The following is a 16,586-nucleotide window of genomic DNA, read 5'->3' as shown; positions in this document are numbered from 1 at the left end:
AAGAGATTAGGCGGCATCATTGCGACATGGGGTGTTACTGCGATCATAATGTCGGACAACGGCCCAAACTTCAACAGTTGAGAATTAGGAGACCTCCTCAGTCATCTTAATGTGAAGCATCAGAAATGCACTATTTTTGGGCCACAGGCCAAATGTTTCATGAGTACTCTTAAGAAAGCTGTTCAGTTTGCTGTATTAGAAAAGCTCGACCTTGAAACCGTCTTGAATTCTAATCTTTGAGTTTACCATTTGACCCCCCTCACTCGATCTCAGGTGAAAGTCCTGCAACTTTGATGTTTGGGAGAGCCACGACAACCATGTTACCTCAATGGACCAAGAGAAGATCAAATACTAAGGAAGAAACTGGTACAAAAGACTTGGACCATAAAAGGAAAACAAAGGGCTATGCAGAAAAGCGCCAACATGCAAAAGACGTTATGTTCCCTAGAGGAGATCGAGTGCATGATTGTCAGCCTAGAAAGCAGAAATATGATGCTCCTTTCGATCCTGAGAAATGTTATGTTGTGACCAGCAAAGGACATATGGTACCTGCCCAACGCCCTGGTGCGTTCATTAAGCAAGATTCTCTGCATTTCTGACATGTGGCTCATCGTTCGTCAGGCACTGATGTCAATGCACAGACTGAGTCTGAAAGGACAATTGAAGAATCTGACTGCTGTTGTTCCTACATAGACAATGCAAATCATGGACACTTTGACTGCCTGTCCCCAGTTTTCTAAGATACAGTTGGGACGTGTGATCAGAGCGCCATGAATACTCACTGAAGTGCTATGATTGAATATCTTTGTAAAATAATATTTTTTTATTCAACATGTTGTGTTGAGTGAGTTAGCAATGATGGTACACTTTTGGCTCTTGATGGACTCCATAGAACTGTGACTTAAGCAGCTTTAGAAAGTTGAATTGGCAGTTACACGCAGAAGAGTATTACACTAAGCTTAATGTGTGTAGTCAATAAATGTATTCATTTAAAGATGATTTTCAAGTGAAAAAAGTGAGCTATTGATCCGCATACGTTTGCGCATAATGTGAGGAACTGATGTGGACGCTTGGAAGTGGCAATCATAGTGTGGTCCGAAACCATTTCCATGGTGGGACGCACCAACTTGTGCGAGGGAGATGCGGAGAAAAAAAATCTCCAGTATCGAGTCTGGGGTATTTACAAAGTGAGGAATGTGCAGTTAGAAGTATCCATCAGGAATTATATATATATATATATCAATCAAACAATCCACCTCCCACTGTGACACCATGGAAGGAAGCACAAAGTGGTTCAGGATTCGGCAACTCTTTATTGGTTGATGTCGCCCTCAATCCTGAGCACCAGGAGAGGCGCGTTTCAGCCACTAAGTGGCCTTTATCTTGTTTGGAGGAGATTTTCACAGATATTATATAGCCCCACCCACAGGATTTATAAGTAAACATGGAAAACATACTATCATGCATGCACTCCTATTACACCAAAGTTACGTCATGTGCAAACCGTTTACAGCCAAGATAATAATAATGCAGGTACATCATAGAATCATAAAATATTGGGCAAAATGCCAGATTATAATTCCACATGCATAACATACCTATAATGCAGACCGCACAGACGATTATGTTAAAAAAAATCAATTCAAACATTGAACACAGTGGGGATGCGTGTGGGCATTATACCTCCATAGCCAAATCCTACGTCCTGTGTTGCCTTAATAAAATTAACAATTTAAAAGTGAACGCTACTAAGCACTATATATATCAAACAGTTTCCCTTCCTCCTTTCAGGAGACACAGAAAACACAAGCCAGTCCTGAGCAGTTGGTGCTTCAGTGTTTTTATTCCATGTAGCAAGATTATTCTGAATTATCTCATGTAATTTAATGGATTGGAGAATCCCTGCTCATTCCTGTTGATCATATGTAGAAAAAGAGGAATCTGTAGAATTGATCATCTGAAATAGGAGTAGGTGACATGATGAAACACTATATAGTTGTAATCGATTGTTGGATGTATCTATTTAGTTATGTAAAAATGTGGGTGTTTTCACTGCAATGCAAGAATAGTCCTTTCCCTATGTAGGGCACATAGTAAGGGATTTTAAATTTCACTTGTACTCGTCATTTGTCAGGCGACCAAGAACCTTGTGGGTCAAAACACGTCAGTTTCAACATGGAATAAAAACTCTGAAGCAGCAACTGCTCAGGAGTGGTTTGTGTTTTCTGTGTCTCCCGAACGGAGGAAGAGAAACTATTTGAAGTGGATACGTGAAGTATCATGATATCTGTACACGAGCCCAAGCACAATTCGATGGTTGTCCTTAGTCTTGGATCCGGTCATGAAAATATATACATTACCTACTGGCAGTCGCCAGTAGGTAGTTATAGTTAAAACCTAGTGTCCATAGGAAAATACATTTTGCTAATAACTAACATGCTGTTTGGCGAATCTTCACGAAATTTTCAAACCTAGTTTGCAACTCACTTCAGGTGCCATCTGGCAATGTGGGGGTGATACATCAAGTGGGGGCCTAGAAAAAGGGGGGAGCCAAAACACGTTCTCCCCGTGCAATTTTACATAGAGATTTTAGACAAAAATACAGCCCGAACCGCTGATCGGAATTACACCAAATTTGGCAGAGCGCTAGATCTTGGTATTGAAAGATCTTTTTCTAATTTGGTGTAAATCCGTTCAGCAGTTTTGGAGTTATTAAAGATATTTTTTTTTATTTAAATGTAGGTGTGCAAATCCTCTGAGCATCCAACAGATCTCAATGTGAGATTGGATTGGCTGCCACCACTTCAACCAAGTGTTGGCAACCAAAGGTTAAAAAAATAAAAAATAACCAAGAGGGCAGGGTAGGAATACCCTGACCCCCTAGGCTTGGTGGTGGGGTCCCCCAGTCAAGAGTCAGTTTTTTTGCCACAAATTTGCAGAGGAACTGCAGCAAAATTTAACAACAAAAAAGCAAAGAAAAAAAGTGCAGTTACCATTTACTTATTTTTTAGCCTCCTGGGTTGGCCAGGTCCCTTGTGGAAGAATTCAGTATATTATTATGGGGACGGGGTGCACTTGGCACCCCTCCCCTTAAGTGCACCCCGTCCCCTGCCCGATTTCGGCCCCCAGGATACGATTCCCAGGGCCCCCTGGATTTTAGGCAGGTCTATATCCTTGATTTACCAACAGTTAAATTGTGGGGAAGGTGTTATCGAGATCACCAAATCAAAAGGAGTAGATAAGAAAAACGATACTGACTACTATCAGTTCTCCTGTCTCAGTATGCTGAGAACAATCATAACTTACGAATAATTTCCTGTCCACAGTATTCACCATGCAGTAAAACATTGCTGTGAAAAAAACGGCCTGAATTCAGACAGCTTCCACTTTCAATCCTGGCTTCTAATATTTGTGCCACAAAAGTGATTACGTGCTGGGACTATTTCCTAAGTCACCATCCTTTTGATCTCCTCATGGCATACAATTAAAACAAGGGTGTTAAAGTTGGATTGCTGAAAAGGTCTAAAAAGCAATGGCCTTGGCCAGAAAAGAATACACAGAGCCATAGCATTAAACACTTGCCTAGCTTCTAGTTTTGCAAGATCTGCCAAAGCTCGAATGAGCCTCCACTATTTCCACTAGCTAAGTGACAGAGCCTTGATTAGTCAGAAATGTTTTCACAGCAGCTTCAAACAGCAGTGGTTCAGTACATTTCTTTAGGGAGTAACAGATCTGTTTTTCGGCTTCATATTTTCATTATTCTCGAGACTGCCTTGGTTAAAGTATTCAACAAGAACACTGGGTACACTTAGACCGGTTATCCCTTACATACAAAAATGACTATCAGTCATAAGGTGCCTATATGCTCTAATTAAAAAGTTGGGTATAATGAGGATTCATTTGCCAGGATAGACATGTTAACACCAATACCAAACGAATTGGGAACATTTCCTGGATGCCATCTAAAATAGAAAAGGTTTTTCTTTTTTTTTTTTTTTTTAAACAGGCAGCTCCGAAGTAAAGCCATCTTCGGAGGTCAGAATGAATTGGAACCTTACATCTTCAAATGATACATCTCGAGAAATTGATAGTAACTGTAATTTTATTTTCATTCATGGGCGTCTTTCAGTTTATGCCCAGACTATATTTGCTTGCAACTACAGAGTAAATAGGAAGTTTCTACTATTCTCTCAGGTGAATAACCTGCTCTCCCCACCATTAATTTCAATTTATAAAACCTTCAGGGGAAATCAACTGTATTAGCAAAGCAGAGTTTTCTCAATAATTGATCTAAAATACTCAGTCAGAATTTCATTAGGAAATTTGCACTTAGCTGTGTTGATTGGACTGACAAATGTATCTTTAGCTCAATGAAAGCATCTAGGTCAAATCCTAAAGATCAGTATTAAAGATGCTCTATCCGTCTTCTAGAAATTGCTCTTTGCCAGGAATGTATCTTAACACAGATCTCTACAATCGAATAAAAAATCTTAACAATATAATTGACTAACAATCACAATATAAATACAAGAATAATGGCATTGACTCTTGCTAAACACTTAACATTCTAAAAGACCATGGTATGGGGCGGTCCCAAAAATATGAAAGCAATACACTTGTTTTCCAGCAAGTCTCTTAGTTCCGCACTTGGATTCACAAGCCCCTAGAGCTTCCATTTTGTATGTGTACACTCCATAATCCGCCTAGGTTCGGGAGGAGCAAGGATCCTGCCTCAGATTAATTTTAGAAGCCTGTGGTTTCTGAAAGTAAAAAAAAGAGAATTGACAAAGCCAAAGTTCTTGCCTTTGTGAGATCTATTAGCTTTGTGAATTTTTTTTGTTATTTTCATAGTATGGTATGATGTGGTATGAAGTAACACTGAACAGTATGGTAAGCAATAGCCACAAGAATAACTTGGGCTTGGTTGCTCCTGATATTCTTTGAGCACTGTGTATGGAGCGGTACAGGAGGAAAGGCGCACAGGAGACCGGAGCTCCACTCAAGACCAAAAGTGTTGCAGTGAGTGCCCCCTTGGAAACTCCTGCTCGCAAAATTGCTGACTTTGAGTGTTTGACAGAGGCAAACAGATCTAACCAAGGCTCTCCCCACTTCTGAAGAGACCTTGCACATCCTCCAAGTGGAGACGTTATTCGTTATCTGCTAGGCATCAACGGCTGCGTTCATCCGCCCTAGCATTCAGAAAATCAGACAGGTGTTGAATCACCAGGGATATGCCCTGTTCTAGCCATGCCATGGGATGCAGGGACTCCTGACAAATGGTCCAAAACCCCACCCGGTTTATTGCAGTACCACATGGCGGTGGTATTGTCAGTGAACACCTGGAACGGCTTTCCCTTGATGGGGGAGAAAAAAATTCAATACCAAGTGAATCGTTTGGAGCTCCAGCAAGTTGATGAGTCCTTGGATTCCACCTCTCCTAGATTACCGCCCCATCTGAGGAGTGACTTATTTGTCTCTACTATGTAATTTGGTTGGGGAAGCGAGAGGGATCTGCCTCGGACCCAATTGTGGCTGGTCAGCCACCACTGCAGATCCCGTCCAGTCCCCTCTGAGATCTGAACTACATCAGACCATATGCTGCACCCCCTGAACTTCAGGACTTACTGCATCTGGCATGTGTCACTAGCAGGATACAGGAGGCCCAGCAACCTCTGAGTCATTCTCACCGATACCCAGGATAGAGGCTGAAATATCTGTATCATAGCCTGAATATCCTGGACTCGCTGCTCAGGAGGATAGGCCCAAAACCGCACTGTGTCCAGAACAGCTCAGATGAAAAGGAGTGTCTGAGAGGGAGTCAGGTCTGACTCTAGCACGTTGATAGTTAACCCCAGTGAAAGCAGGAGATTCACCATAGTTTGGAGGTGGGAGAGGACAGTCTGGGGCGAGTTCTCCTTCAACAGCGACTCATCGAGATAGGGGAATACTGGCACCCCTGATCTGCGCAGATGAGCTGCAACCACCACCATCATCTTGGTGAACACCCGAAAGGCACTGGTAAGGCCAAAGGGGAGCACTATGAACTGAAAGTGGTTGTGGACTACTGTGAACTGCAGTTAGCGATGATGGGAAGGCAGGACGGGAATGTGAAAATAGGTGTCCTGCAAGTGCAAAGCCACCATCCAGTCTCCAAGGTCTAGGGGGCAGGCAAGACCTGAGCCAGAGTGAGTATTTTGAACTCCTCCTTTTTGAGGAAGTAGTGGAGGACTTGCAGATCTAGAATAGGAAGAAGGCCCTTGTCCGCTTTCAGGGCCAGAATGTAGCAGGAATAGCAATCATAGCTGACTTCTGTCGCCCGAACCCTCTCTGAGGCTCCCTTGGCCAAGAGAGTTTAGACTTCCTCCTGAAGCACGTTTAGGTGGTCCTCCGTCAGCCAGTTTTAAATTAGAGGCATGGAATGAGGGGTAGTCTTAAAGAGGAGGAGGTTGCCCCTTTGGGCTATATGAAGAACCCACTTGCCTAATGTGATATTTTGTCAGTGGTGGAGGTGACGGCTGATCCTGCCATCTTGAAGGGCCAGACTTGGAAAATTTAGAGGCTGCAGGGGAAGGACTGGACTGACTGGACCTCTGGTTGCATGACCAACGGGGTCGAAAGGAGCCGTGCCCACAAAAGGGGTAAAAAGCAGTTGGTGAGCGGGTGGGCACTGAGAAGCCCAAGGACTGGGCAATAGCCTGCAAGTCTTTAAAGCGTTTTGGAGCCATGGTTGCTTGGTCTCCGAAGAGACGGGTGCCATCAAAGGGCATGTCCATAGGAGAAGCCTGGACAACCACAGAAAAGCCAGAATTTCTGAGGCATGCGTGGCGTAGAACGGCCAATGTCAATGACATTCTACCAAGCCAGTCGGTGGTGTCAAGCACACAACTAATAGTTAACCTTGCCACATCTCTCCCGTCTGATACAGAGAGAATGTCCCAGGCTCCCTCTGGGAACTGTGACAGCACCTGTGCAACCAATTCCCATAAGGAGTGGTCGTGAAGGCCCAATTAGCATGCAGTGTTCATCAACCATAATGCAAGGCTAGGGGAAGTAAAATATTTTGCCCCAACTATTCAGTCACTTGGATTCCCTGTCCGGGGGTGCTGAGGGAAACCCACCCTATGAGGTAGAGACCTGGACCACCAAACTCTCGGGGTAGGGTGGTTGGTATCGAATTTTGGTTCGCCCAGAGCAGGGCTATGTCAGCAGGCATTTGTCTTATTCACAGGTGCCACCGTGCTGGGCTTTGACCAGGTTCCCAGAAGGACACCAGACAAGGCTTTGTTGAAAGGCAGGAGGGGTTCTGAGGAGGAGACACACAGCTGCAGGACATCTGTCAAGATGTTCGCCTTGACTTCCACCAAAGGAGCTGAAGTCCAGGACCTCTGTTGCCCTTCTCACCACCATAGCATATAAAGCTCCATCCTCTGCAGCCACGGTAGGGGGAGAAAGCAGGCCAGAATCTGGGGAGGTATCCAGGCCACTGGCCTCACCAAATTCCACATACCTGTCCATTTTGTGCTCAGGCTGGTCTTGTAAAGGGTCCAACGACCCCTCCTAATCATCCTCCTTTCTGAGCCTCTCAAAAGAAGGCTGAAGAATTGACCTAGGACCCAAGAGTTCTGCCGGCGCTGGAATCTGTACCGATAGGCACTGATCCGGCGCTGGGTCATCCGGGATGAGAATGAGACTGGTGTCGGCAGGGGGCACCGGGAGTCTTGGCCACGGGAAAGGTCGCAGGGGAACAACCAGCACCGGTTCAGGTCTGCCACCGGATCCATGGAGGGGGGATGACGACAACCATTGGGGGGGGGGGGGGATGACAACCATTAGGGGGGGATCGGAGCCACTTCTGGGGCCAGAAGGCACACCGGGAGGGGCAGGTCACAAAAATGAGGCACATTATGTTATGGAAGACTTTAGACTGGCCGGGGGTCGCTCCGGGCCCTTGAAGGCCTGGGGCGTTGAGGCTCCTCCGACAAGTTGTCCGACGGACGGAGAGACGTTGCCGCACACTTTGACTTCTTGTGCTTCGTATGCCACTTACCTGACCGTCTCAACGACTTAGAGTGGAAGGACGAGGACTTAGAACACCCGGAGCGGTGCAGGGACCTTCCCCTCGACCAGGAAAGAGACCTCGGGAGCGAACAGCATAGAGCTGAATGACGGGTTGCAAACAGCTTTAGGGACCGCTCCCTCAAACTCTATCGGAGCCATGGCACGACAGCTGGATCATGACTTTGATTTGTGGTCACTTTCCAGGCAGCAGAGACACTAAGTATGGATTTGTAACTGACAAGGCATGATGGCAGGTGCTGCAGTTTGATTCCAGATGTCTTCTTAGACATCGAGAAAAAACCTACACACCTAACTTTTTCAACAAAATATCAAAAAAAGACTGTCAAAAATTGACAGAGGGAAGCTCTCTTCATGGATCTGCGCTAGCGGGGTGCTGCAAGAAAAGAATGTACGTTAGCGTGCCAAGGAGGCACCTATATAGGTGACACGGATGTCACTTGCAACACGGAGCCGACCAACGCTACCTTCCGGCACGCGAGGGTATTCGAGCTAAAGTCTTCTGGATCCAGCCTGGTATACTCTAAGGTAAGGAATCTGCAGCTAGAGGTTTCCATCAGATTAGTTTTTGATAAGAGAGGCCATCAAATTTCTGAAACGAACATCAGTGTTCATGCAGACTCGTAAGGGTTAGGCGAGGTTAAGTGATTTACATCTTATATTACTCCATTGTCAGGTGAGAGTTGTTCACTGAACCGTAACTCTTTACTGTCACATCACCTTGCACCGAATTCCTTGAAAGTGTAATGTTCCCATCATAAAGCCATGCCTACACGATTGAAGTGTAAAAGCAATGATGAGCCATGAGGCACATCGAACAGCACACCTTGGTTGCCAGCACTTGTTCAACAAGCAGGGACGGTGTTGGATCAACATCTTGTGATTCTGGGCAAATCACTTAATCTCTCCGTGCCTAAAACAAAATTTAACATGTGCTCATGTAAAGTGCTCCAATACCATAGGATAGGGTTGAATGTGCGCTATATAAAAATGTAAAAAAAAAAAAAAAGAAATAGAAATAGTACCTCAATCACAGCAAGAGCAGCGAAGGGACTAATTAAGATAGATCTATCTGTACTTGGCCCATGTAGAAGAAAAGGAAAGGACGCAGGAAATGACGTCTCGCATGTGCTGCCAAATTAGAACTCAGCATAGAAGAGTGATAATGATGCTAACTAAGGCAAGCAATGGACGAGCTTAAAGCTCCTTTTTAGTTTTTTTTTTTTAACACAGTGGGTTGCCATGTGACTGTGCACGCGTGCTGTCTGCAGGCTCAACCTAAAAGGCCTCAAAAACATTGCACGGCAAATAAACACAAGGCTCAAACAACAGACAACCAGGAATCTGCAGCAGATATACGAGCAAGGGATCTTTGCAAAGGGTGAGCACTTTGAAGATTATGGCTGCCTGATCTCCTTTCCTCGATGGCCAACTCTATCAAATGCTTCACGCATAAAATTGTCTTGTGATAAAAAAAGCAGTAGACTCACAAACACTGCTGAGTGGATTTTGACAGTTTAGTTGCCTGCCATTTCAGTCTATAAAATGATTACAATAGCTATCTCTGGAATAAAAATATACAGTCAGGAGACTGAACCCCTTTGCTTTGTGATTAAGAGAAATAGGGCATTATTGTATCTCAAGTTATTTGCTAAAATATACCAAAGACCAAAGACATTGAGGTATGCACTTGGCAACAAAAGCCGTTTACTCACATGTTATCGCGAATTGCTAATACAATTTTTGTGAAGGACAAAGCACTTTAATTCACATTCATTTTCTATGTAAAATTGATAGACTAGCTCCCATGCCTGACGGTGGGTTATGACTGGAGTGTCGGAGGTTACAGGGGTGCTACTAACTGGATTATGCTTGAAAAGTAAAACCATGTCAACAGAGGAAGTCTGTGTGTCCGCACTCTGCAACTCACACAACTCAACCCCAAGAGACTGATGTCTAGCTCAGAATTGATGACGAACGGTTGTTTACGCCATGCAAAAGCACATACAGTCCAGTACAGGGTGATCCCTTCCTGCTACCTGTCCCTGACAAAGGCAAGTACAGCATGGAGCCAAAGCATAAGAAAGGTCAGCTGAAAATGTGTGTGTAAATGCCTCTAATTTGGGCATCATCAATATTATATACCAATGTGCTGTGTTTTATTCTCCAAGAATATATAAATGTTAAATCCTTTGCTAAGAACCATTTACAAACATATTTATTTGGGAGAAATCCACTAAACCCCTCAGGGAAAAACACCCATATTTCAAGAAGAAAAAAAATACTTCAGCGATAGAACATTGGAAGCACAGATAAAAAAACATTTCAGGACGCATCAAGGGCCGAGCTCCCGTTATCCCTCTCACAAAGTAAGGGGACAATAGATTGAGCCAACAAAAATCATTGTATTGCACGGGGGGCGGAAGAAGGTGGGGTTGAGGAATCCATTAAAGCAAATGTGTAATTTTTCTTATAGGATAAACTGTACCACAATGCTAAGAAAAAGAGTTCCTGGATCATGGTGATATTTAGTGTTCATTAATAAAGATGTAGAATCCACAACACTTTTTAATCAATTACCATTCCATTGCTTGCAAATAGAATGAGGAAGGGTTGTTTGGAGTTCAATGAAGATAACCATTGTGGAGAACAAAGATTATATTTAATTTACATTCTTCTTCTAAGGTTCATCTAGGTTTGAACAAAATCATAATTTTGTGTGTGCTTTCGGTGTGGCAATAACCACCACTATTTTCATTAGGGAACAAAGAATAAGGGACAAGAAAAAGCCCCTCTATTGAACACTAGAGAAGCATAAGGGGCCCTGCCATGGGAATTAATTCATTCAAGAAAAGCAAAACCCTTTCTTATGACAGGTTAGTCAGGAAATAATACAAACTCCACCAAATTGTGTCACAGTAGTTTCTTTGAGAGCGGGGTGATCTTCCACTGCAAATCTAGATATCTCTGCCTCTAGAAACTCCAGGTCAGACATGGGCATAACATTGAAGCTTCAAAAAGTGTTAACTGCGGATCCAGTACCCACTGGTAAATGGGCCCTGTTCCTTGCCGTTGAGATTGGGTTCCTCTAGCACCAACTCAAAAAACATAAAAACATGCCATCGTGAAGCAACTTGAGCATTTTACAGTGTCAGAAACAAACAATTTGTAAGGGAAATTTACTAATTTGAAATGTAGAAATCACACATTCGCCCTGATGTCATGTTCCCAATACAATTGAAATATAATCTGAAAGGTTAAACAGTAAGACATTGTACTGCATATACTCAAACTTAACAAGGAGTAAAATCCTTTAATCCATTTAGACTCACCCGCTTCCTCAGTAGAGAAAAGACCAAGAGCATGCGTACTGTCCACCCACTGCAGCCTGAATTCACTCTTTCTGAAACAGGTTTAAAGAAAAATAAGATTATACTAAGTTGTGCATTATCTAAATTCTATATTGTAAGTGATATAAAACACTTAAAAAATACAACTTTTCTCAACAAAGGCTTGGATTACTTACCAATCATCTTCATATATAGGATTCGCTCTGCCTTGTGCCAGCCTTCGCCCTTGCTAAATTAAATAATTTGCTATGACATCTTTCTGGTTAAGAGTCCCATTTGTGGCTGTAAACCCACAGCATAACACACCAGCATCGCTTTCTAATAGGCCGCACTTACTTAAAGAGACTATTGCCAATGGCTCTGAAACTGTATTTTAAGGGACTATTAGCAATGGCTCTGAAACTGAATCAGTACACAAAGATCAAACAAGAAGCAAAGAGAAAACCCTTTTCCCTAAAGTCCACAGACATTTTGTCAACTAGTAATGACTGACAGGGGGGAAACAAATGTAGTATCAGTACCCAACACTACTAATATCTGCAAGAGACACCCACCCTGCTTCATCCACAGATGCTGAAAAGCATCTGGAAGACCTACCCTAAACAGCAAAGTGGAGTAAGAGACCCCTCCTGCCCCCACAACCCCCCTCATCCCCGCATTGGCAGTTCCAAAGTTTACAAACTGCCTCACTACCTTATTCATGCCAAAGGAAGCAGATCGAGAGGAAAATAGGTTAGCTAGGAGACAAAGCAAACAAGCATTTGCAATGCAATAGGTCTCGCAATTGTTAGAGTTTGAGCTATTGGCATTGTAAATGGCAATGTCTTTTATTTATGTGTTGGTTTTCAAAACATAAATAAAAGGCAATGTCATTTACAATGCTAATAGGTTAAACTCTCGCAAATGCGAGACCTATTGCATTGCAAATGCTTGTTATAATAAAGCGCATTAGCGCGATATTAAAAAAAAGCGCATTTCACGCAACTTTTTATTACTAATCCATCTGTTTTGTAAATAAAAAGAAAAAATGCTCACCTCATTTGGCACTGACTAAAGAAAATCCAAAAGAGACAACATCCTAAAACTGAGTAAAGTGAGGCGATTGAGAGGGACGGTGCATGCTTCCAGGAAATAGCAGAGAAAAACAAGCATGGTGATCAGAACACGTAAAACGTGAGCTGTTCTCATCTGGAACGGTGGGTGACCTGTGCACAACTGTTCGAGAAATTCTCTAGTCAAAGTCAAATACTGTAAAGGTTTATGAGAGAAATTCACGAACAGTACATACAAAAGATGACAACTGCCGAAACAAGCAATGACAGGGTGGGGTGGCAGGTGAAAGTAATGACCAGGGCAGAGGATGGCGGGTGCAGCAATGTTGGGGGATCAGTCTGCAAAAACATGCACTTGTTCGGAGTACTACAGATTAAATGGTAAAAAAATACAGTGAAGCGACAGGACAGAGGATGTGGCGTAACGGCATGACCTGTCGACCTTGGAGGTGGGGAGCCGGGTTTGAATCTCGGCGCCGGTTCACAAGCACACTATGAAAGGAGATATTGTTTAAACAGCGTCTCTTTTCCCAACTCATTATTTTCAACATCCTCTTACGTAGACGCACCGGAAGTAGAGCCCCCTTCGGTTCCGGTGTCAGTGCACCACTCTCCTCATTGCTTCTAGCAGCAGAGCCATCACTGCCACAGGCTACGCTGGCATTCCATGTGTTCGTTGGTAAATAGTTGCTACCATTCACAGAGCAAAGGCACGAATTTTATCAAGGTGAAAGGCGGAGGGCAATGGGATCCGAACTCATTTAAAAATGTTCCTCAGATTAAATTAAGAGAGGAGAATGAAAGTTTGAGATGGAAAACGAAGTCCAACCAACTCAAAAGCGCAACTCGGCAGAAAAGATGAAAAGCTGAGCCGTCGAAGGATTTTTAGCCACTGTTTAAAAACCCTTTTATTTTCAAGAGAGGAAGGAAAGATACCTGGCGGGAAGGGAGGTGGAGAAGGGCGGTGTGCGAACGAATATGAAAAGCCCTTAATTCATCTCCATGATAAGAAATGAAGAAATGCTACAAGATAAGCAGGCATGCTACATTACATTTATCAGTGTATAAACGAAAAACATAACAAGTTAAAAAACAAAACAAGCATCAGAGAGCATAAAAGGAGACACGGCCTGGCGGCCGTGAAACTGAAAGTACGGCCGGCCGGCCGTGAATAATTAGGGGATGAGAAATGCGCTGGGAGGAGAAATGCAGAGCGCACGCTGAGAAGCTTGTGGGAGGGAGGCTGGGCTGCCTTTGATGTGGTAATGCGAGGCAGGCAGGCGGCTGGTGGCATTGTGCACGCGCTTTTTAGGGCTTGGGCTTGCGCAATGACCTAAAAAGCGCACATGCACTGCATGGAATCGCCAGTGATTAAACTCTGGATAAGCCACTATAGAGCTTCGCCAGCTAGCATCAGCAGGTGAGCCCTAAAAAAAAAAAGTCCTCAACATCACTAGCAGGAGATAAATAGAGTGTTAGCAAAGCAATGTTTTCCCCAGCACACCAGAAAAAAGGGGAGAGGTGTGTTCACCTTCATGGCATTATTTAATATCTGCCATAACTTGTGGGTGCACTATATTATGCCTTTGCACCAACATCAAGCTTGTTGTACAGCGGACATCAAGTTCAGCCAAGGAGCAGAGCTGAAGGGCCTAAACAGTACAGGACAAACAATTTGAACTTAGATGTGCAGATTCCAATAATCAACCAAATGTTTCTGCATCTCAACATCTGCAAGTCCGGAATTTGCAAGCAAATCCTTTACTAAATAACATTTATTTTCATCCTAATTCAGTAAATAAAAAAAGATTGAACAGCTGGTGAAAAAATGTGAGCCTCTATTATTCAGTTACAATGATGCACAAATTGTTTTGACAGGGAATTTTAGCCTTAACTTTTTTCGTCAGTATGGCTGTTTTATTGATGGATATTGGACAATTCCAAATAGATATGTATCTTCATGTGCAAAGAAAATATTGTGGGGGAGAACAATATCTTGGTATTCTATATAAGGTGAACTTGGATGCCTATTGTGGTCAAACTCTACCATGTGTATCCATAGATTTTACAAACATCATCCTTTAACAAAGCAGCCCTCTACTAGACTTTAAGAGCCAAGAAGACCACGATACAAAATTAATTACATCAAGCTGGGGTTTTAAAAAGGTAAAAACCTTAATTGAGGTGGATGAAATAGATGTACTCTAGAAAGAATTAGGTGGGCTATCAATTTGCAATAAAATGTGATCAAATGGATAGATTGTTTCAGCGTAGAGGCCCTATAATAAGCGTAGACATATTTAGCAGTCCAAAAGAGAGCATTAGCCTATGTGACCTTGCAATCATGACTCTGAAAAACACTTCAATATCTCAGAAAATCATTTGCTCCATAAAGAAACGGCAAGTTGTTTCCTGTTATCTTGGTTTTCAGCTTTGCTAAAGACCAAAATACGAGTTTTCAACAGAAATCTAAGACAGCTGTCAAAACATTTATGATCATGCCAAACGTTTCGATTGCATTTTTTTAAAGTCAATAAGAAGTCTTACAAGAAGCATTTTTAGAAAGCACTGAGGAAACAAATGGACAATTGTCCACATTTTATGAGATCTGTGAAGATTAAGAGGCAAAACAGTTTCGCTCCTTTATTAATGCACTGCACAAATAAAGAACCCAGCACCAAGCCGTGGCTCTCCTCTAGAGTGATGGATCACAAACATCAAATCTTTATGCATAAATCAGCATGTAGTTCATCCTACTTTCTGGGGATAGTATCTGGTTATCACATCTAGTTAACTAAATCAGGAATCAGTATTCCTGAGGTAGTTAACTAGATGTGATAACCAGATTGATAAAAAAGAATGCGAGGCTCAAGTGACATCTGTTCAGGATTGTGTTCATTTTCTTTTCTAGTATGGAAACTAAAATTATTCCAATTTTTTTGATGGATTCGATTTTAAGCACAATTGAAAAAAGGAAACTTGTAAGATCAAAGAATCATCCCATCACCCTTGTGGTCTTCGAGGTGAGGAGGTTTGCTCAGGTCTTACTGACTGTATAGGTATCTGCTACTAGACTGCCCCACAGTTACAAAAAGAGGCTAAATTCCACCTTTGACATAGTAAAAAACTAATTATTTGCATCTGCGAACTGGTTCGTCCCTTTGTCTGCTTTTTCAAGGCCACACTCGTCAACGTGATACACTCGTCATAGTGATGCCCTCAAAACTTAAGTCCTCCTGACATTATCATTTTACGTGGTATTTCCGATTGCACATGAGTGGATAATGTTGGTTTGTTTTCTTGACAGAAAAGGTGCACTTTCTAATATTAATGCAGTTTTCTTGCAGTTGGTTGACTACACACATTATTGTGCTCAGTCTGCAGATTTGTACCTCAAACAGCACTTGTGCATGAAGCATATTTTGCACATCATCACTTCCTAGCTGTGCACATGGGAAGGAAGATGCTCAGTTATATACCAGCATGCACTGGTAAGCTCAGCTTGCCAGGAAACATCAAGAGGACTGTGGATGAAGAAGAGTGGGACACAACTAAACCTCTGAGTCACGTAGTTGAGGATCCATGGTTTTGAAGCAGTCGTGTGTAGGCATCCCCACTCGTATCTAGCCTTATGGTGGCAGCTTGTAGCTGCTGCACACAACGGTCAATGCTCTTTCTGTCCTCCAACACCCGATGGATGTATGAAGGCTGAAGCAGCCTTATGTGCAGCCTCCTAACATTTACACTAGAAGGATACAACTCCTTCAATAAAAACACGGTAAGGCTGAAAGGGCTTTTGGGCAAGGTAAACATATGAATAGGGTGGGAAGTCACTGAATCAACTTCAGGGAACAGAAACAGCCAAGAAAGCCATTGAATCACGAGCAAAGGAAGGACAGAAGGACCACTCTAAGTCTATATTGAACACAAAAGGTTTTGGTCAACAGAAACTTCATGTTGTAACGGATGGGCCAGTGCGCATCTGCGGGACAAACAGCTTCCTAAAACCTGCAAATGAAAAGGGATCAGACAAGAGAATAATCCCTTTCCTACAACCATGGGACCTACCAAAATGGCTGAGGCCCAGGACAACAGAAGGGAGGTGGTA

General features: G+C 43.0%; 1 protein-coding gene across 2 annotated transcripts in view; it reads right to left on the bottom strand.

Moving 5' to 3' along the window:
- Positions 1–16,586, bottom strand: part of LOC144791788 (uncharacterized) — a 222,094-nt gene that overhangs the window by 72,111 nt on the left and 133,397 nt on the right. For both annotated transcript variants that reach the window (XM_078666553.1, XM_078666554.1), the window contains exon 6: positions 11,409–11,479. In XM_078666553.1, the coding sequence (XP_078522679.1) occupies positions 11,409–11,479 (71 nt within the window). The remainder of the gene's footprint in view (positions 1–11,408; positions 11,480–16,586) is intronic.

The sequence above is a fragment of the Lissotriton helveticus genome, chromosome 11 (genome assembly GCF_964261635.1).
Source record: "Lissotriton helveticus chromosome 11, aLisHel1.1, whole genome shotgun sequence".
In the NCBI taxonomy this organism is placed as follows: domain Eukaryota; kingdom Metazoa; phylum Chordata; class Amphibia; order Caudata; family Salamandridae; genus Lissotriton; species Lissotriton helveticus.
The sequence above is the reverse complement of the archived record's forward strand: the minus strand, read 5'-3'. Positions and strand labels throughout refer to the sequence as shown.